The 21,326-nt window shown below is 38.8% G+C and overlaps 1 protein-coding gene across 1 annotated transcript in view; it reads left to right on the top strand.

The window, feature by feature from the left end:
• The window catches only part of TBX15 (T-box transcription factor 15), a 75,681-nt gene that overhangs the window by 41,186 nt on the left and 13,169 nt on the right, over positions 1-21,326 (top strand). The window contains exons 3-7 of the mRNA XM_088138605.1: positions 3,972-4,073; positions 5,787-5,958; positions 7,175-7,342; positions 10,221-10,285; positions 19,288-19,385. Coding sequence (XP_087994731.1) covers positions 3,972-4,073; positions 5,787-5,958; positions 7,175-7,342; positions 10,221-10,285; positions 19,288-19,385 — 605 coding nt within the window. The remainder of the gene's footprint in view (positions 1-3,971; positions 4,074-5,786; positions 5,959-7,174; positions 7,343-10,220; positions 10,286-19,287; positions 19,386-21,326) is intronic.

Consider the following 21,326-nt stretch of genomic DNA (forward strand, 5'->3'; position numbering starts at 1 on the left):
GACAGCTCTGGATAGGACCTGCCCACCCAATACATGCAAACAGAGATTGTCAGTTGAAGATCCACTCCTATCAAGAGATTTAGTGGGAGGCAGTGTGGAAGTGGGAATTCTCTGAAGGACCTTTCTTCCTTTGGGAGAGCTTGTCCATGGAGGCAAGAGTAGCCCCTTACCTCATGATCTGGAAGTTTATTAAAGGTTAGATGTTCTAAAAGCCTTTGGGTAATGGAATGCAGTGCAATGCAATGGAATGCCTGCCTGCCTGCCTGAGTAAGATGTGGTACCATTTATTATATTTATTGCTTTATATTATATTTTTGTATAAGTGTTATAAATATTGTAAATTGCTTAGAGTCTACTGTGACTGAAGCAGTGTAGAAGTTCCATAAATAAATGTTCCCAAGTCAATCAGGAATGATTTCTTTACCCTGAAAGGTTGCATTCAGGCTTTCAGTTCTGAAATCAGTCTCAAGCATATAAACCCTTTTTCTCAAAATGAAATTTTAGAAGTCCCTTCCTGCCAATCTTCCTGGAAACAGGCAGGTTTTCTAATGTTTTTCTGAGTGATCCTTAAAAATAAAGAAAGAGGCAATTACCAGCCAAAACCTGATACTCACAAAACCCCAGCTAGAAAGGAGTGAAATGGAAGAAGCAACAGCTAGGTGGAGCAAGAGATCATAAATTTCTTACATGCCATTCTAAAGTGGTCAGAAAAGAACCTTTCTACACTATATATTTCTAAACCACTTTCAGTTTATCTAAGCCCAGTAAAACAATGATTGTGATCAGCTATATTAGAATATGAACAGACTATTATTACAAGCAGGTTCAAAGTCACAAAGTTGCACACTTCCAAACTTCTGTTCCTTCTGTGCCCACCGTTCCAAACTTCTCCTTTAGACAAGGTTGTAAAAAAGGAAAAGAAGGCCTGATGAAGTGCTTTAGAGAGCTTGAAAACTTAAACTCTATTTGTGAGGCAATAAAGGTGATGTTCTAATATACAATAAGCTTATTTTCCCTGTGGCCAACCTTATAGCGCATTTGTTTAAAAATAACCCTGTGCCAAATTCTCCTTGGTACTCCTCTGGGAAAGAAGAAATTTTAGGATAGCCATTTTTCCCCTCTGGAAACTCTCCCCCCAGTATGAACAAATCATCAATTAGATTTGTTTAGGTTAGATGTTCTCAACAGGTGGCTCGGGAGCTACTGGAGGTCTTCTGGGTAGCGGTTTGTCGTTCACTGGAGATGTTTATATGGGAAGATTAACCTGTTAAATCTTTCCTAAATAACATAGTGAAGCTTTGGTCCTTTATACAGAGCTGGATACAGCTTTTAATGGTAAATATTGTTCCTTGCAAGGGGATAATTTTAGCCTGATTCCAGAGCACAAAAGGAAGAAGGATGATGACATCACCAGCTTTTAAGAAGACCTGTTGGGCCACTGGTTTATTAAGACTTTCTTTTAATAGCTCAAAATTATTTGTCCCCAGTTTGTCATACATAAAGATCCTTGTTGATGTTGGTTCGTTCAGAACAGGGTTTTCATCCTGTGAAGTCTATAACTGTTGTAACCCCTCATTACTTTTTTATCTAGCGGACCCCAAGGTGCTCTGAGACTTCTAATTCAATGGAGGATAAGTGTTCCATTCCAGATAACTGAATCTCAGTATCAGAAGTTGTGAGAGTGAGGGGAGATCATGTTTGGGGCTTCTAAAAATAAAAATACTTAATTTTAATCCTGTTCAATGTGCTGATAAACTTGCACAACTCTGTTGAGTATGAAAAATAATCTATTCTTGTTGACATAATGAAGGTTGGAGGGGGAAAATGCAAAAGACATCGGATTACACAACACTGATAGATCCTATGTAGTGTCAAGTTGAGCACTGAAATAAAGGTAAACTCAGCATGACACTGTTTACTTACTATTTCACATATCACATATCACAGTGGTATTTTTGTTTCAAGTCAAATGAAACTATTAAGGGCACTTGTACATAATCTTTCTTTACCCACAGGGTTGTTAGTAATGAATCAAATCAACTGACTAAATGATGACCTCATAGTTTCTAGGATGAAGGCATTTAAATAAAATAATTTAAAAAGGCACTGGAAGCAACTGACTAAGGTTGCAAATGGGCTAAGATAGAGGGGAGGTATGTAGGGGAGCAGGCAGACCCTGGGAGTAAAACTAAAATTGAATGGAGCTTGTCAAACCACAGTGCTTGAAAATACATTCAGTTTCTTTCTCACATCCTGCAGGAGAAATAGTCACAAAACCAAAAAGGGTGGTGGAAATTAACACCGTTTATATGTTTATTAGTTTTGTTAGTGAATGTTTATTAGGTTGTGAGTACAGTCACATCATTTTTGTACAATTTGTCTTATCCTTCATATAGCTATCACTGTGGTATTGCTTGGGGAAGGGGAATTGCTTATGTCATGTAAAATGGCACTGACCAAACTGAGAGAATATAAGAATATCACAGACTTGCTGAGCAAGCATAATGCTTCAGGCTATAGTTGGCCTTTGGAAGATACAGACAAGTATGACATAAAGGCAACATCTTCTTTATGTTCATTCCCCTGTTATTCAGTAGCAAAATGCAGAAGAGCAGTTCCATCTAGCTGTCAAGATTAATAGCCACTGATTATTCTCTTTGTGAAAAATGCAGACTAAGATGATAAAAGACAAAAAGTCTGTAGCTAATTTCTCACTTCAGCTCTAAATTCATGAGGTAACATTAACCGTGCCACAGTTTACTCATCAGTTCTCCCCCTTCCATTTTCCCCCATGAAGATATTAATTGATAACTTACTTTGCTGTAAGAATTCCTGAGTTTAGACCAGTAAAACCTTGTCTTAATGGAACATTTGGGGACAAGGGATTTGCTGTTAAATGGAAATGTCTGTTAAATCTGAATTGACATAGTTTGTTATTTGTATCATTATGCAATGGATGTGTTTAATGATGTAAACACATCCATTGCATAATAATACAAATATAAAACTATGTTATTCTACTTTACAGAAATGATGTAAAGTCTCATCATTGCAAATGATTATTTAATGCAAATGATGTAAACATGTAATTACAAAAATGATACAAATGATGTACATCAGAGCAATTGTCAGCACTGCTTCAGAAACATTTTCTGTTGTTTAGAGGTGAACTCTGAAGTAAATTTTTCTGTGTTGCGTCTGAAATCCACTGGACGGAGGTCTGGAAGACTGAGGTTTGAACAAGGAGAATTGTTATGCTGAGTGGAAAGTATTGCATCTCTCTTTTTTCCCCCTTCCGTTCACTGTAAGACAGTGTTGTCCAAACTTGGCCACTTTAAGATGAGTGGACTTCAACTCCCAGAATTCCCCAGCCCAGAATTCTGGGAGTTGAAGCCCACTCATCTTAAAGTGGCCAAGTTTGGACAACACTGCTGTAAGAAAACAACACATGAAGCTGACAAGGGATTTAAGATCATTGTAGAAACCCAGTAATTAAGACAATAGTGGCATTCTGTTTGATGGATACTGATCTCAGAGACCAATGTTTTTTAGCTAGAAAACACATCAAGGGAAAACTGCATCAAGGGAAGAGCAGAATAAAGAAAAAAATCCAGTGTGTCAATTAATATGTAATACATTAAATATACTGTATGAATAAATAAAATGAATTGTTCTGCGGCAATGGCTAGCCAGGTTCTTCTAAGATGTTCAGAAAAAACACATGAAAATCTTAGCAGAGAGGACAATACAGTATATTTGTATGTATACAATACCTCTGTTCCTATCCCAGTGCCTTGATCTTGGTACCTCTACAACTGTAGTACAAAAGAATGGAGTAGATGCAGCAATGAACTAAATATATGATGGCTTCATACATTCCATGACTTCTTAATTCTGTGACATTTCTATCTCAGCAAAGAGAGCTCTTATTGAATCATATTTTTTTCCTCATTCCTTCCTCTATTTTGTAGGAGAATGTTTCCTGCAATGAGAGTGAAGATTACAGGATTGGACCCTCACCAGCAGTATTACATAGCCATGGACATTGTACCTGTGGATAACAAGAGATACAGGTAAAGGTCAGCTTAGCTGAGAAATGCTTAGAAATTAGAATAAGCATGAGACTTTCCAAAATTCGTAGTTGGACAGTATCTTATTTCAAATCTTTTTTCATAGATATGAAATGCCTGAGAAATCCCATCTCAGGAGAAAGAAAACACCATAGTGTTGGACCAAAATGGACATTGATGCTGAATATAAACATAGCTTCCTAGGCGTGAGGGTATGCCTTGTAATATTTGCCAAAATATTTTGTTATTTACCACAAAAATAAGTATTAATATTTTCTCTAACAAGTCTTAGAAAACAAAACAATACAAGCATTTGGAGAAAAGGAGTGAGATGGGAGAAAAAAGCAGATTGAAAAAAAAATTATATTGAATAGCCTTCTTCCAAACAGGAGTAGGAATCCAAGTACGGCAATGGTAAGCCCATATGCTGTATAGAACTCGGAGAAAGCATGGGGGAACAGCTCAGAGAGACATGCCAAATCATGGCATACTTCTTACCCATGACTAGGAAGGGCCCTGAGGATGAAACTGAGCAAACTCAGGGAGGCAGTGAAGGACAGGAAGGCCTGGCGCAATATGGTTCATGGGGTCACGAAGAGTCGGACATGACTTAACGACTAAACAACAACAAGGAAGGGCCCAGATTTTTATCAATCTACAAACCGAATTGGTTTGGGCTCTCAGGCTGTATCCTACCTGCCCATCTTCCTTGTTTGGTGCAAAAAGCACCACAGAAGGTATCATCTGAAGAATGAAATGAAAATAGAAGCTCAGATTAAAAGCTGGTTGAGAAGAAGAGATGAAGCAAAATATAAGTCTACCACATTTCCTAGCGACGACAAAATGAATGTTATGTCAGTAGCACTGGGAAGTAATTTTCACTGGACTGGCTTCTAAAAATAAGTAAACGTTTGGTGTCCATGTATCTGGCCACCATTGGCAAAAGTTTTTTTTTGTTTGTTTTTTGTGATTAGGGATTCATGTACTCCCCCCAAATCTCCTAGAATAAACAAGGGTTGGTTCCTTCCTAGTTGTGGCTCTGGAACCCTTAATGGATCTTTAGGAACATCTAAATAGTCCCGACTCAGATTGTTAGAGTCTGTTCCTTTGTCCCAGTCCATCTGTGTTTCATTCAGCTTCCTCACATGTCTCCCTTGCCAGACTCATAGCTTATGTTTACAGCTTTGCTAACTTGGTAGTTTGGGCATGAAGCGATATGGATGTTGTGCTTGTGGTTCTTACTGAATTCAGTGAGCATAAGAAATACAGCAGCAAAGGTTATTATACCAAGGTCTAGAGGATGTTTAGAAAAGAAATCATGGCTCTCCACAATCTAAACTGAGAAACCCAAGGCACCTGGATTGCAGAGGACAGTAGAAGAATTGTCTGACATAATGAAATATTCCCTAGTGTGTCTAAAGACTTTCATCTGGTATTAGTAGGGCTAACCAATTAGTCTTCCCCCTTGTGCAAAGTTTTCTAGGGGACAGTAATTGGAAAAGAGGATTAATAGAGATGCAGAAGTGAGGAAGTATTCCCAGGTATCATCTGGATTCCATTACAGACAGACAGAGGATATCATTTCCTTCCTGTGCAAATAATCTGAGATCCTGAATGCTGTTTGATGGGTGACAGAGAAAAGGAGAAAAGAAAAAGAAAGGGGGATTTGCTCTTTAAGTAATGCAGCTTCCTCCCTCCCATCTTTTCTTCTCCCAGGTATGTGTATCACAGCTCCAAGTGGATGGTAGCCGGAAATGCTGACTCCCCTGTGCCTCCGAGGGTCTATATTCACCCTGACTCACTGGCATCTGGAGACACCTGGATGCGGCAAGTTGTCAGTTTTGATAAGCTCAAGCTGACCAACAATGAGCTAGACGATCAAGGCCATGTAAGTCAAAAGAACGTGTGTTCGGTTTTCAGTAGATGTTCTCTTGGCTTTGCCCTTTCTAGCTCTCCATATTGCCTACTTCGCCTTTCTACATTCTCCAAACAGCATCTGTCCACAACAGTAGTGCAGCTTTCTTACCTCTCCTGAGCTTTGCCAATTCCCCTTTGCTGGTCTCTGTTATACAATAATGTATGTATGTATGTATGTATGTATGTATGTAGAGAGTCAATGCAGTGTAGTGGTTAAGGCACCAGGCTAGAAACCAGGAGACTGGGAGTTCTGGCCCTGCCTTAGACACAAAGCCAGCTGGTTGACTATGGGGCCAGTCACTCTTTCTCAGCCCTAGGAAGAAGGAAGCAGGGGCAAACCACTTCCGAAAAACCTTGCCAAGAAAACCGCAGGGACTTGTCCAGGCAGTCGCCAGGAGTCAACACTGACTCAAAGGCACACACACAGACACAAAAAGTATTTATTTATTTATCAAATTTATATAGCCAGCCATCTCACAAATGTGACTCTAGTGGCATACGATAAAAACAAAACAATGAAAAACAACCTTAAAAACCATTAAAATTAAGAACATAAACAAAACCATGGGAGAGTACCTTCAAGGTCTTACATGCAATATAGCCATTTCATAGCTTCCTATTTCCATGGGATCTCCAAGCCTGCTGACAAAACCAAGTTTTAAGGGATTTCCAGAAAATCAGGAAGGATTAGTGGGGATGATGTTCCACAGGGCAGATGCCACAAAAGAGAAGGCTCTCCTCCTGGGTACCATTGGATGGAACTCCTTAGCAGGCAGGACCCGTAACGTGCCTCTCATGCCAGACCTGATGGGACAAGTAGATGTAACTGGAGATGATGGTCCCTCAAATAAATCTCCTCTATAGAGATTCTCCTCATCAAAACAGTGTCTGTATCGTGAAGGTGCTGATATTGTCAGCCTGAATTAGGTAGCAGCCTGATGCTAAGAGTCAGGTCATCCCATCCCTTCCTGCAATAAACTCTTTAAAAAGTGGGGCTCCAGCTTTTGCTCTCCCTCTTAAGGAAGATGCTTCATAGGTGATACCCTATGAGTATCAGGATGGATCAATAATCTATCATTTGAGGCGTCATTCTTAGTTATCCAACTTGAAATCCCAGTAACCACTCTTATTGTGAAAATAATGCATTCAAATGATTCTCTTTTTTCTTGCTTGTTTTTTTTTTAAAGATAATCTTGCATTCAATGCATAAGTATCAACCGCGCATCCATGTTATTTGCAAAGACTTCAGCACTGACCTGTCTCCCACAAAGCCAGTCCCCACAGGTGATGGGGTGAAAACCTTCCATTTCCCAGAGACAGTCTTCACCACAGTCACCGCTTACCAAAATCAGCAGGTAATGAAAGAGGACCTCTGCAAGCCTTCTCCTGTCTCAGCATTAGTTTTGGTCCTTACTGCAAAAAGGTGTGCCTCTTGTCACCCCTTTTATTTAAGCTGTTTAACAATGAGCTAGAAAATGCATAGTATTCACAAACAGGCATCTTTCTCAAAAATATGCTCATCCTTTTGCCAAAAAAAAAAAAAAAAAAGATCTGTATTAACTCTGATCCAAGTTCTGACCTGGCTCCCTCTCTTTTGTATCCAGTTGACAGATCACATTCCTACAGGGAACAGAGATATTTGTGGGACAGACAAGACCATCCTAGCCAGGGTTGGACAAAGGGATTTCCTCACTTATCCTAGTGTTACAAGCTGGGTGGTTGAGTAGCTTCATGGGAGCACGCTACTTCATTCTGAGTTTACCACTTCATGAGTTTAAGACAGAATGTAAAGGTTTATTTAGGATTAGATTATAAAGAAACAAAAGGGAATGGGGACTAAACTAACTGTAGATTCTTCACATTTGTAGAATCTACAGTTGGCAAGCGCCATCTTTAAAAAATTTCAAAACCTATATTAAAGTAATTCTAGGTCGCAAAATAGTGTGCAAACTTCTAAAAACTCATAATCAGGCAAAATGAAAAAGAGAGAAAGGTAAGAAGAAGATAAGTGACTAATCTTCAAGCCATGTCTGTGTTACATCTACTCAGCTGGAATGTGAAAACAGATTGCAGACATGCAAATTGGCATATTCCTATCAGCTCTAAAAGTTCTTGGGAAGGGGAACTCAGAGCCTTCTTGTGGACTACCCAAATGAAGAAGGGCACATAATTGATTTCCCAATTTATGGGTTGGGAAACATACAGTGCAGTGGTGCACTTTAACCTATTTCTCTTTTTTTGTGTAAAACCTAAGTAGAATTGGCATTTTTGATGATGCACAATGTAAAGAAAGTTAATAGAAGCCAAATCAGGCAGTATTACCTGTAGTTCAACAGGATATAGTTTCAGAGGACAAAACTGTGACTTTAGATGGTGTAAATCTCCTATCTGTAATTCAGATCTCACTGTTGAATAGCTGAAACGTGTACAGATTATGATATTTTAAGACCTCCAGATTACTAGCACGGGGATATTTTTTCCACACATGAAACAAAGCATTAGTAAGGAAGAGGTTGCTGACTTTCTGGAAGGTTAAGTTTACAGAATAAGTTTCCCTGCTGAAATATTACATATTGTAATTTAACCTAAGTGGTTGTTCTGGTAGGGCATGATGTAAGACACTTCAGCAGGGAGAGCTCTTTTAACCCTAGAATCCGGCTGTGCTGGGTGTGTTTAGGGTGTCTCTTGCTTAATTAAATTGCTTTAATTAATGAGATGATATTAAACAATATCAATTAAATCTGAGCATTTGACTCTTGATGGCATCTTCCATGAACCTACAAATGAAATTGGCAACTGGATCTATATACCTATTGATTCATGGATGAACAAATATGTAAACAAATTTATCTTAACTGGAGGAAGAAAAATAGTAAGTATAGTTCCATTACAATACATCTGTAGACTGGTCATCTTAGTTATAATTTAGTAGAGCAAGGGGGAATAGCAGCTTGAAAGAAAAAGGCAGATGGGAAAAATACACTGTAATCAGCAGTAGACTGCATTCCTCAGAGGAACAAAATTTGTTACAAATCATGAACAGGAGAACTGCAACATGGATGACAAGATTACCTGTAAATATGGAAAATATTCAGAAGAACTCCAGCAGAAACCATCTAAATGTCGATATCTATCTATCTATCTATCTATCTAGCTATCTATCTATCTATCTATCTAATCATCATCTATCATAAATACTGAATCGATTTTGCAGAATATAAAGAAGAATATTTTTACAACGTTATGACTTTAATGGATATTGAAGCCTCTGTGTTGGATAAGAGATTGTAGAATTGAGAACTACAAAGGATTCCTATGATCTGATCTGATTGCCCTGACACACTGAATGAATCTCTTGTATTGAGGACATAGCTTTGAAAACCCATTGGTTATGTTCTGAAGCATTAGTTGTCAGCAGAGACAATGTGTTTTTAATCTACTTTCACAACCTTAGAAAACATGTTTAACTTTGTTTTGTGAAGCCAAGAAAGCAGTTTGAATACACTCTTGCATGTTTGGATAACAATAAAAATGTCTCAGAATGGAATGAATATATTTTAATACCATTCAGAATGGAATGATATAATTCATATCATTTTAGTAACATTCTGGGTTGATAATCTCCTCCCGCCACCCCACCCCACCCCACCCCACCCGAGTTCCTCGCATTAAAGGAATATAAGAGAGGTTATGGGGCCATCTGGGTTAGCCCTGCTGTCTGTCACACCCAGATGTAATGACCTTTGCCTCCTGCACTTTTGATTCACTTGGAAAACATCTGTGTATATGTATTAACAAATCATCTGCACTAGAGAGCTTATACCTTTCTTCACGATGTGACTGAGCTCCAGTTGTTGCATTGGCTTGGATGACATGTAATTGGCATGGATGACTTGTAAATTTTTCAGCTGTCAACAAATGCAAAATCACAAATGCTCATTTGGGAGGTGGAATTTATTTTAACATTCCATCTGGAACTACATTTGTTATTCAAATAGCAGTGTCATTACTGTATACATAACACTGTTCAAAGCCCCTGCTCCAGGAGCTGGTGCTAGATTTCATCAATAAGGCAATAATAAAAGGAGAATGTTAGGAGCAAGTGACTTCCATAAAATCAGATTAACTGTCTCATAGCCAATGCAACAAGGAAGAAAAAGGATGATAAAAATTTATAATGTTGAATAAGATATTCACAATGGAATCTAAATCAGTTTGCATTCTGTTCCCCAGATTACCAGATTGAAAATTGACCGAAATCCATTTGCAAAAGGGTTCAGGGATTCTGGAAGAAACAGGTAAGAAAGCTCCTTCAGTCTTCCCTTCTCAGCTTGCCAACTTTCTTGTGGGTCCGATGATGGAATAGATCGCCATGCACAATGTGTAGGGAGTAAAAAGGCTTGGCAACCAACATTTATGACAGCATGTTTATTTTGTACTTCATACCTGTTTCAATAAAAATTTCTCAAGGAATCTTAGAAGTAGTAACCCAGAATCCTAAATGGACAGACACAGCCCAGCAACCTTAGCCTTATACTGTATGGTTAACGAGGTGATTGTGGTTACTTTAATTAGTACTATTCACCCGTGTGCTCTCACCTCCTCCAAACTTAACTAGACTTGTCATCTGTTGCACCAGTTTCTCACTGATCCTTGTGTGTAAGCAATATCATGGACTCATTCATTAATTTTCTGGAAACTTTGGGAGAGAGAATGCAAATAGGCAGTTGTGCATGAGTTACAGATTTTTTCAGTTATAAGGATAGCAGTGCTATTAAAATACCCAGGTGCCTTTGGAAAAATCAGATGAAAATCAGACAAAAGTATGCAGCTTCAGAGTTCTGCTTCTATGCAATATTTGGTCAAGCAAGATGTACTTAACATTTGCTGATCTGTAATACATTGTATTTAATGTCGATAGTAACTTTAGCATAATACCTAAAATGGTATACCACTTTTTGCAATGCCGTTTTCTCAGTGTTCAGTGTAGTTATCATCTGCGACTTGGACTATTAATCTTTGGTGCAATCCATCAGTAGTGAATATTAATGTAAGTTCTTGCTCTCTAGCCAAATGTAAAGCCAGGTAGATTTGTGTGGGTTGGCTGCACTCCTAACCAATTCCCAGTCACACTTCTAAAACAAATACAGCAAATACCATGATGTTTTTTTTAAAAAAGAAATCAGCATGAATGTTTTCATATTTTGAAATATATTGCCTTGCAGAATAGACTTGTTCATTTAACTCATCTGTACCTACATTGGGAATCAATGAACTGAATTTAAACCTTGTTCATGATCAAGGTATCTCCCCTGCCAGGTAAGTATGGCCCTCCTAAAACAAAAGAAAAGATTGGTAATGAAAGAGACCTGGCAGAAATTAATTCAATTAGTCAAAAAGAGGGATTCTTCCCTCTTCTGGCAAACTACCAGAGGACTAGGAAAATTGCTAGCCCCCCCCCCACACACACCTTCAATCAAGTACCAATATAAGCCTGGGAAGAGTATTTTAGAGGGTTGTAGATGGACCCTGCTAGGAACATAAATGAGAGTAAAGTCAACCTGGGCCAAGTTCAGAATTGGCCCCCTGTCTCTGTGCAAGAGGGAACCCGATTGATTGAATCCCTTAAGGTGAAGAAGGCTCCAGGTGTTGATTATGTTTTTCCTGAAATAATTAAAAAGAATCTCAGCTGGTGGGTGCCTTTGCTACCATCCCTATTTACATTCATAGATCAGACTGGTCATATTCCAAAAGATTGGGGGCTGGCAATAATAGTCCCAATTTATAAAAAGGGCAATAAGAATGATCCATGCAATTACAGGCCTATCAGCCTTTTGAGTGTTGTTAGCAAATTATATGCTAAACATCTAAATCACAACCTCCAAGACTGGATAGAGACAGAGGGCATAATCCAAGATGAGCAGGCAAGTTTCAGAGAAGGGAGGTCAACAGCGGACTGCATTCTGCTGCTCCACCATCTCATACAAAAATACACTCATAAAAATAAGTCCTCCCTCTTTGTGGCCTTTCTAGATTTTAAATGTGCCTTTGACTCAATTTCCAGGAATGCCCTTTGGGAAAAATTAAAAAATGCATTATTGACAGGTGCCTCCTCTTTCTGATACAGAAATTATACTCCAACACCATCTTAAGAGTGAGGTGCAATCCTCAAGGGTCCTGCTCTGGCACAGTAAATGTTCAGAAAGGAGTGAGACAGGGATGAATTCTTGCACCTTCTCTTTTCAACTTGTATGTCAATTCAGTGGTGGACCTTCTTCATAATCTGGATTTCCATGCACCTAAACTAGCAGGGCACAAAATCCCTATACTCATCTATGCTGATGATGCCACCATAATTTCACAAACTATAGGCTGAAAACAGCAATAGCAGCAATATTTTGGTGCCGCAGACAAAATCACCTGGTTACCATCTGCACTGCTGCAAGGCAGAAACTTAAAATCCCATTAACTTGAACGTACCTGCCCATGTGGTGATAAAGAGATCGAAACCATTACACACATATTACTGCATTGTAAATGCTACAGGGATATCATCTCTGCTTATATCCTGCCCCTAATATGTAAATTTCCAGGAAGATCAGACAATTTCTATGTGAATCATCTTCTAGAAGATTTAAAACTGTTTATCACTTGGGTAGTAGCCAAACTATTTTATTTATCACTTTAGATTTAACACATACTAGCTATCTTGTTTTTAGATGATATAAATTTTACTTCATAGTCTGTAATATTTTAGATTTACACTCACACAAGTAATTAATGTAAGTGTAAATCTAAAATATTACATTTTATGTGTTATTTTATCTTTGTTATGCTAATATTTTATCTTATCTATTTGATTTTACTTGTTGTTGTTTTTTAATTTTTGCTGGTCATTGACCAAATGAACTATTATTATTTCCCCCCCCATCATTAGAATATGGTCTCGTCCACTATTAAAAATAAGGCTGTAGAATATTTAATGAACCACTTATGTGGGTAAATTTACATTTCTTATCTTATGAAAGCAACCGGTTGGTGGGAAATTTGAAATTTAGGGGAAGTGTTGATAGAAAAGGCCACATTCATTACCTGAAAATCAAACAAACTTTCAGCATCCTTGTTTTGCTATGTGATAACATCATTAATTGAACACCAAAGTGTGTAAGCTGACTCCAATATGGAGTCTGGATTAATTTTCCAGGTAGCTGAAATATTAATTCAGGTATTCTTTAATTAAGGTCTGTCTCCTCTCTAATGAAAATTGGCTACTTGCCACTATTCTGAACTGAGGGTGTAAAAACAAGAAATTGGGAAGGGCTAATTTAATTATTTGTGCAAATTACTAGTGATTTGGAGGTTACTGGCTGAACTCAGGCCTGGCCGGATGAGACCTCCAGAAGGTCTTAATATTTGGCCATTTTCATTTTGGCCATTTGGACATTTTCCTAGAAATTTTAGGAATCATGGTAACTTATGGTTCATAAGGTCAGGAAACTGAAACTGAAGCTTTGCTGATATGAAACTGAGCGAACATATTTAAGGTTTTACATTATCAAAGAGAGCCAGATGGAGCCTTCAGACAAGGAGCATTAAATGGCTTGGCTCTGTGAAAGAAAACTACCAAGATGGCACTGGAGGACTGGCTTATCCAAAGCCTGTAACTCTCAGGGGGTTTCCAAAGAAATCAGATGCCGCACGCTGCAATGTCCAGGCACTCAGAGGCTGACAGTTAGGCAGCTCCAGGGAGAGCATCTTCAGCCTGCTACAGATGGTAAGCAGGAAATTCTCAGGAGCCAAACTACAATTCCCAGAATTCTTTCAAGGGCAAAGGGAGCCATGATTGCCAAGCAGCAGATCGAAGCATATAGTATAGCTTTGTCAGGATATGTCAGTGCACTTGTTCCCTTTTCTTTCAGTTGCCACCTTTTATGGCTGGCCATTTGCAGAATCGCTGAAAGTCTAGGTTATTATTCTCTATTCCCCTCCTAATTGCAAATTTCCCACCAACACGGAAGTATTCACATATGCTCAGACTCACGCTTGGAAGCGGCCATAAGAAAGATCACCATTTAATTATTATTTTCTTTCATTAAAAGTAAGATTCTGTGACCATGAACCAACAATCAGGAGAGGCATTAAAGCAGCTGCTCCTAACTTAAAACGGCCCATAAAAATGCTTTTGACAATGTAGAGGGAACCCAGGATTGTGGGGATGAAAAACAATAGTGATCTCTTACTAAGCTCTTACTAAGTTTTCTTCCTTTTAAATCTCTCTCTCTCTCTGTTTCGCTGCGTCTCTCTCCCCGCTCCTTCTGAGAATGAAATATGAGTAGCACATACCAAGTAGCATTTTCCATTTCTTCTTTCATCAAGCTTTTCTATTTAGAAAATTTGTTTTTCTGCTTTGTGCTGAGAGGGAATTGAGGCCTATTTGCTCTCAGTATGTGGTTTTATTTTTTTATTTTTTAATTAGCTAGCGTAGCATTTGTAAGTTATGTAATTGCCATTAATTATAATATTATTCATTACGGCTTTAATTTGTTTAGTCTACTTAGCCCTGTTCAAATTGAACTCTTTCCCCAAGGATTAAGCTGGTTCTTTCCCCAAGGACTGGAATAGGCCGAGGCCGGGCCTCAGTGACTGGGATTGCTTATGTATTGGGGAGAGTTCTTCTAGGGCACTGGGAGGTGTTTTTTGACATTGGTTTTTATTGCTTTTTAAAATGTTTTTACTGTTTTCATTGTGAGTTACGGCATATAAGATGAGTGGCCAAATAAGTTTCTTAAATAAATACAGCTTGTTAAGATAAAGTATTTAAATACATAAATCAATTTCAAAAGAAACAAGAAGTGGGTGATTCTGCACCAGACCCATGAAGAGACCTGATGTAATATAGTGCTGGATTTGGTGGTTGGGCTTCACATTTCTTCTCTGGCGATTCAGTCCAGTCCAGTTGCAATATTACGTCCTGTGCTTTCTACCCAGTTCAGTGTTTAAAAAATAACGTGTTGCTAAGTAGCCTACAGATGAATAACCGGCTAACGTTCAAGAATGCTAGACGCAGAATTTTATTCATTTAGTTATTTCTGAATTTCTACCCTGTTTAGCTCAATGTTCCAGGAGGTCTACAACATTAAAAAAAAAAAAATGAAGAAATAAAGCATATACAGCAGAATGATAAAATTGATGCAATTAAACCAAAATCAAAATCAAAACCAAAATCTTTTCTCACATACCAATAGCCAAGCTTCCGGCAACAGAAGTTGCTTCTAAGGGGCCTCTCCTGCTGAGTTAGGTAATTGGGCAGGTTCAGGTAATCAGACCGTAAGCCATTTAGGGCTTTAAAATTCAAAACCAGAACCTTCCTTTGTACCCCGTGGGCAACCAATAACCGATTCCAGCAGTTAAGAGCGAGCTGAGATCTTTCAGTGCAGGCACCATATCATTCCTGACCTTGGCTGCCATATTTTGCTCCAGTGCAATTTCTGGACACTTTTCAAGAGAAGCCCCAGATAAAATGCACTGCTGTATTTGAGCTGTAACCAGCTGGCTCAGGAAGGGCTGCAGTTGTTACACTAGCTGGCGTTGTGCAAATATTCTCCTTGCCATCTGCAAATCAAATGACATCTATGGGTCAAGGAGCCCAGATTTTGAATATGCTTTCTTGGGGAATGCAACTCCATCCGGATCAGGCTTCAATTCAGTCCTAGAGTTCAGTTTTCTTCTTACTAGCAGCACCTCTGTCTTGCTTGGATTTAATTTCAGCTTAATTTCCTACACAATCTCCTGTGGCCCTTGAAGGTTTGGCATTCTTTCTCATTTGTTTGTACAACCTCTGTTCATATGTGAGCAATGGCTTTTTGCTGTTTTTACTGTTCGTTTACTGAGATTATTGAATTAAACATATGCAGAGAAATGAATCCAAAGTCCCTAATAAGTAAGGCAAATAATAATGAAAAATATGCAGTTGGTTAAAGTGGCCTTCAAATGCAATGTAAAGGTAGCTTTTCCAGTTTCTTTCCCATTAGAGTTGATGCTAAAAATTCTTCCTGACCTTAGTTCCCCATCCTGTTAAGCTCATCCAGAAGAATGCTTTGGTGATATAAAATCTGTCTGTATTAATGCCAATCATTTCAGTAACTAACTGCTGGATGATGCTATAGTGGAGATAACATCATTTATCCACATCAGCTCTTTCTCATTCATCTCCACTTTATCTATTTCCCCCGGTCTATCTCTCATTCATCTTAATAATGTTGAACATATATTGCTATACTTTGTAAAGGAAGTGTAAAATCTCTTTGCTTTTCTGCTATAAACATCTGGAAAAGTATTTATTAAAAATGAAATACAAGAGCATACTTCACACCGAATTTGCATTTGCTAACATGTTGCAAGGTCAAACTGAAACTTTACAAACTACTGACAAATAGTTTTTGCACAAGTAGAAAAACATCCCTGGCCCAGATCTGGTTATTAAGCTTTCTGCAAAGATTTGGCTTTGCTTCATTTTGGAGCATCCAAAACTATTTCAAAGCATAGCAAACAGTCCATAGTAATAGATTTTTAAGTATAAGTCAAACACTGGTTATTATTATTAAATCTCAAGTACTGAACCAGAACTGATAGGGTTTGCATGAGTGTGGGCATTGCTCTCCATGATTACAGTATTAGCATTCTTTACAAAATAACACTTCTCAGCTTTTCGTTTTGTTTCTAAAAATCGTTGTGTGAGACCGAGGTAGGCAAGGATCTGTGCCCAAATTTACATGGAATATAAAAAGGCAAAAATAAGTGTGGGGGCTGGCATAAAAAAAAATTGGGTTTCACTGTGGCCTTATTTTCTAAAACTTGCTCACAAAGAGTTAGTTTTAGCTCCATGTACAATAGTATAGATAGTCCCCAATTTAAGGACGCGTTCCATTCCCAATTACAACATATCAGCCCTTCCCAGATTAAAAAGGAGCTCAGATGAAGGAAAGTTCATGCACAGATAGACTGAAAGGAGCTCTAAGATTTGGGATTTGGACATTCCCAAGGTCTGTCCTTAAGTCAAATCATATGTAAGCCAGAACAGTATTATTGTATTATTGTATTGCATAAATAGTATTGTGTAATGAACTCGAACCATTGTGTATTTAACTTGAATTTTGCTACAATAGGCTCCATTCTTAACTATGGGTTGTCCTTAAACTGGGTGTTCTTAACCTGGGGACCTGTACTAATGAAACAAATTCTTCATCTTGGAGAAAGACCAACCTTCACTGGCAATTCTTCTGTGGCAATTTTTCCCCCAAATCTTAGAGCTCCTTTCAGTCTATCTGTGCGTGAACTTTCCTTCATCTGAGCTCCTTTTTAATCTGGGAAGGGCTGATATGTTGTAACTGCAATTTCCCATACGTGCAGTCACATGAATGAAAGGCTCACGTGCCCATGTATTCAGTCTGTACATGAGCTTTTTTGGGGGGGGATAGTTGATTTTGGAAATAACATTTTTGGCTCCAATCCGTTCTACCTGTACCTTGGGGACTGTACAGTGGGACAGTCCCACTGAATGCATTTGGGGCACGGCATTTATTGCTGATCAGGCATGTTTGGAGGTGTCGATCTGGCGCTTAGAAGAAGGTTTCAGAGAACAATGCCTGTAGGCAAGAGATAGGGGAGGGGACCATATGGAAGGCATTACTGAAACAAACAAATATATCCAATCTCATTCACCATTTTTGTACAATGGGATCCTTTTTTATTCCCTATTATTAAAACGTAGTGGTTTCCCCCTTCTCCAAGAAAATCAAATGATAGACCCCAAATTCTAGAGATATAATAGAGCTTGTGTATATTTTTCTCTTTTTTTCTTCCAGGCCATCATTAATAAAAGCATGAAAAAATAGAGTTTGTCATAGAATAGGCATCAGAACTGATGTGTGGGTTGCATCTGAATCAACAGATTCATAGTGTACGTGAGCCAAGTTATACAAACGAGGTTTGTCCTTGGGTTAGTAACTCAAGTATTCAATAATTTCCCTGGAGATTTTGAACATCTCTTGTTGATTTACTAGTGACATGAGGTAATTGGGTTTTGTGAACATCTGAATCCTTTGGGTTAAATTTAAATTTTGCTGCACTTTTCAGTCAAAAAGTGAAACATTGTCTGCAAAGTTAAACAATATACACCAGCAGGCCCTGATGAAATGAATGGATACTTGGCTGCTGTGGTTCCCCAATCTGGAAAAAAAAAAGGAAAAAGTTTTGCTGGCAAAACTCTACATTATCATATGAATATGCTTATACTGATATCACATAGATCATATGTGGAGAGGAATGGATGAAAGTCTGTTGTATTTGCAGTACGTCTTGCTTTCCAAATGAACTTTGAATGCAATGTTCATTATAGTGTGAATTTTGGATATAAATGGCTTCTGTTATCCTTAGCAATCTAAACATTTTTTGTATTAACTTCTTCTCATTGAGTTCTGGGTGGTCATTTTACTGAGAGAATATCTGTGGTGAAGTATTCTGTACCACTGTGAAACTTGGGAAACCCTATTTTTACTTGCGGATGTTTAGCAACTAATAAACACTCTGGCAATTTCTCCTCTCCCAAATTAGCTGTTAAAATCCCAAGTTTTGCCAAGTATATCCTTGCTTCCAAGGTGACTTTGGAATGTTAGCTCCACTCCTTTTTAGCTGCAAAAACCTGTCTTTTCACCAGCAAAGAGGCTTTAGGGACCTTGAACTCCAGAAATGGAAGGTGAGCACATTCTCAAAGTTAATGAACCAAAAGAAAGAAGACAGAGGAGAGGAAGGAAAGCAAACACCAGATGATTGAGTAATAGCAGAAGGTGAACTGCTCTCTACTTTCCTTAATACTTCTTTCTCCCAACTGTTACTGAGCATGTTAGTTAAAGATCCATCCTGAGCCCTGGGCCCATTCCCAGTTCATCACGGCCCTTGATTTTGCTCTGTGGTATGTCACCATCTCCCTCTCCTTTTGTAAGCTGCATTTGAATTCTTTGTCCTGCCTCAGGTGGACATCTAGTTCAGACCAAATCTTCTGGGGCCATTTCACTTCTGGAAATTGGGAGACAGACATTCATTCTCTCTCTCTCTCTCTCTCTCTCTCTCTCTCTCTCTCAGACATGGCGTCATTAGAAATATCGGATGGTAAAATTAATGGTTGTCAAGCTGGTAGAGAAAGTCATGATTTTTTATTTTTTTTACTTGTTTAAAGGGGAGATACACCTTCACTGATGTTTTTAACCTTCTTTCCCTCTCATCTTCTTTTTTCATTTTGTAGAACTGGCCTGGAGGCCATTATGGAAACATATGCATTTTGGAGGCCCCCGGTGCGCACGCTCACCTTTGAAGATTTCACCACCATGCAAAAACAGCAAGGTGAGCCCCTTTTATAACAGGCAGCAGACGGGTGGCCATGGAATAGCTGCAGTGTCATAAGAGACATATGGCATCCAGCTGAATTCATGAAACTCCGAGGTCTCTTGACAGTCGGGCAAAGATATAAAACAGAAAAGTCCAGCTACTAGTTTCAGAAATAGGGAAAAATTTGTAACATAGAGCTTTTATAGCCATTCAAAAGGGTTATTCTTATCTGGGCTACCTCCCCTGTGGTAGAGGGGAGGCCTGTTGTTTAGTAGCAATGCACGTGCTTTCTATTCAGATGGTTCCAAGCTGAATCCCCCGTTAGGCACAAGTTTTTGTGTCTGGCCTAGCGAGGAGAGCCTCCCTCTGCCTAAGATTTAAGAGTTGGTTGGAGTCAGTAACGCTAACTGCATGAACCTGTATGACCTGGATTATGAAGAGATCCGCGGCTTCTTAAAAATCTGTTCAGTGAATCAACTGATGGAGCTGCGTAGTGCTTTTTTCAGCTGGTCAATGGATGCTCTTCCAAGTGGTTGGGCTGTTGCTGCCCCCATCCCGTGCCATCTATGGTTCTTTGATGATGTTGCTTGTTTGCGTGTTTACAGTTTCTGCCTTGCCTCCCTGCTGGGCCTGGCTACTTCTTGTCACTGCCAAGGAACATGGAGCACTGTTAGATGATCCCTGACTTTAGCAAAGGCCACTTCTGAAATAAACCTTTGCTGATATATTTCCTGGGAAAACTGGCAATATTTCCAGTCTGTTTGTCACAATATCCCCTGAGGATTTACATTCTTGCATAGTATGATATTCAGGGATGGCATTTTAAATGGTCACCAGAAAATCCTAACACTGATTAAGGATTGTCTGTCTCCTCCTGGAGTGATAAGATGGCAGGGAGAAACGAAGCCTTTTGCTAAATTTCCCTTGCTTTTAAGAATGTTCGTTCTAGTAATTAGTTAAGATTGTTATGATTTATTCCTGAGTATCCAGGAATTGTACTCTGTTGCAGGGATTGTACTCTGCTGAATTTTCTGCAAAAGAAGCTTCAGTTTCTTCACAGAGCTTGCTTATTAATTTAAAACTATATATACTGACTTTCTGGCTCCAAAATGGATCATCTAGGTCAGTATACATTTGCAATTAAATAATTAAAAATACAAAACTGGACAAAGCAAGAGAGTAGCAGTTAGACACACTGCTGCAGAAAGTCCTACATGATTAAAAGAAATCACTAGGAAATTAAAATGATGTTAAGATAATTGAAATCTGTAGCACAGATAAACTATTTAGGCTCTGAGAGGGTGTGTGAACCTTGGAAGCAGTCTAGTACACTCAGGAATATGATCCCACCTGGCAGAATACTGTGTTCTGCTTTTCTCCCCAAAATCTGCAAGAAGGCATTAATAATATTAGAATGGTCCTTCCACAGCTCCAGGATTAAATGGAGTATTTTTTCTTCCATCTCTCCTCTCTACTAATTTTAGGTTCTTTACACAAAAGCAGACCATGGCAGAAGTGGGGAGGTCACAGGTTCATTACACATGAGGTTGATCTGGGACAGTTCTGCATACTTGGCTGGTTATCTGAAAGGACCTTGCTGTTTCAGCCTAGTTTTTAAATATTTTGGGTGGGGAAGAGGGGAAGACCTACCATATTGTCCCAGAGTACATATGGTTGTGCGGTGGGTTCAAAGGCCAAAAGGTATTTTGGACCAATTGTGCCTTTTTCTAGGATAGTGTGTTGTGGAGCCATGCAGGAAAAGGCACGGTTGACCTAAGAAATGCAGTCAGGTGCTGCATTTGTACCTCTGTGGTCCAAAGCATCTTTTGGCTTTTGAATACAAAGTGCTAAGAGCACTACAAAATGGGTCTTTTTCTGTGGTGCCAGTAGGAGTATAGAATACCATCTACTGTGGCATTGACTTACTGGCACGCAATGCTTAGCCAAACACTTCTG

The sequence above is a fragment of the Python bivittatus genome, unplaced genomic scaffold (genome assembly GCF_059951505.1).
Source record: "Python bivittatus isolate LINGU-HERP-01145 unplaced genomic scaffold, Pbiv_v1 ctg000270_np1212, whole genome shotgun sequence".
Classification (NCBI taxonomy): Eukaryota; Metazoa; Chordata; class Lepidosauria; order Squamata; family Pythonidae; genus Python; species Python bivittatus.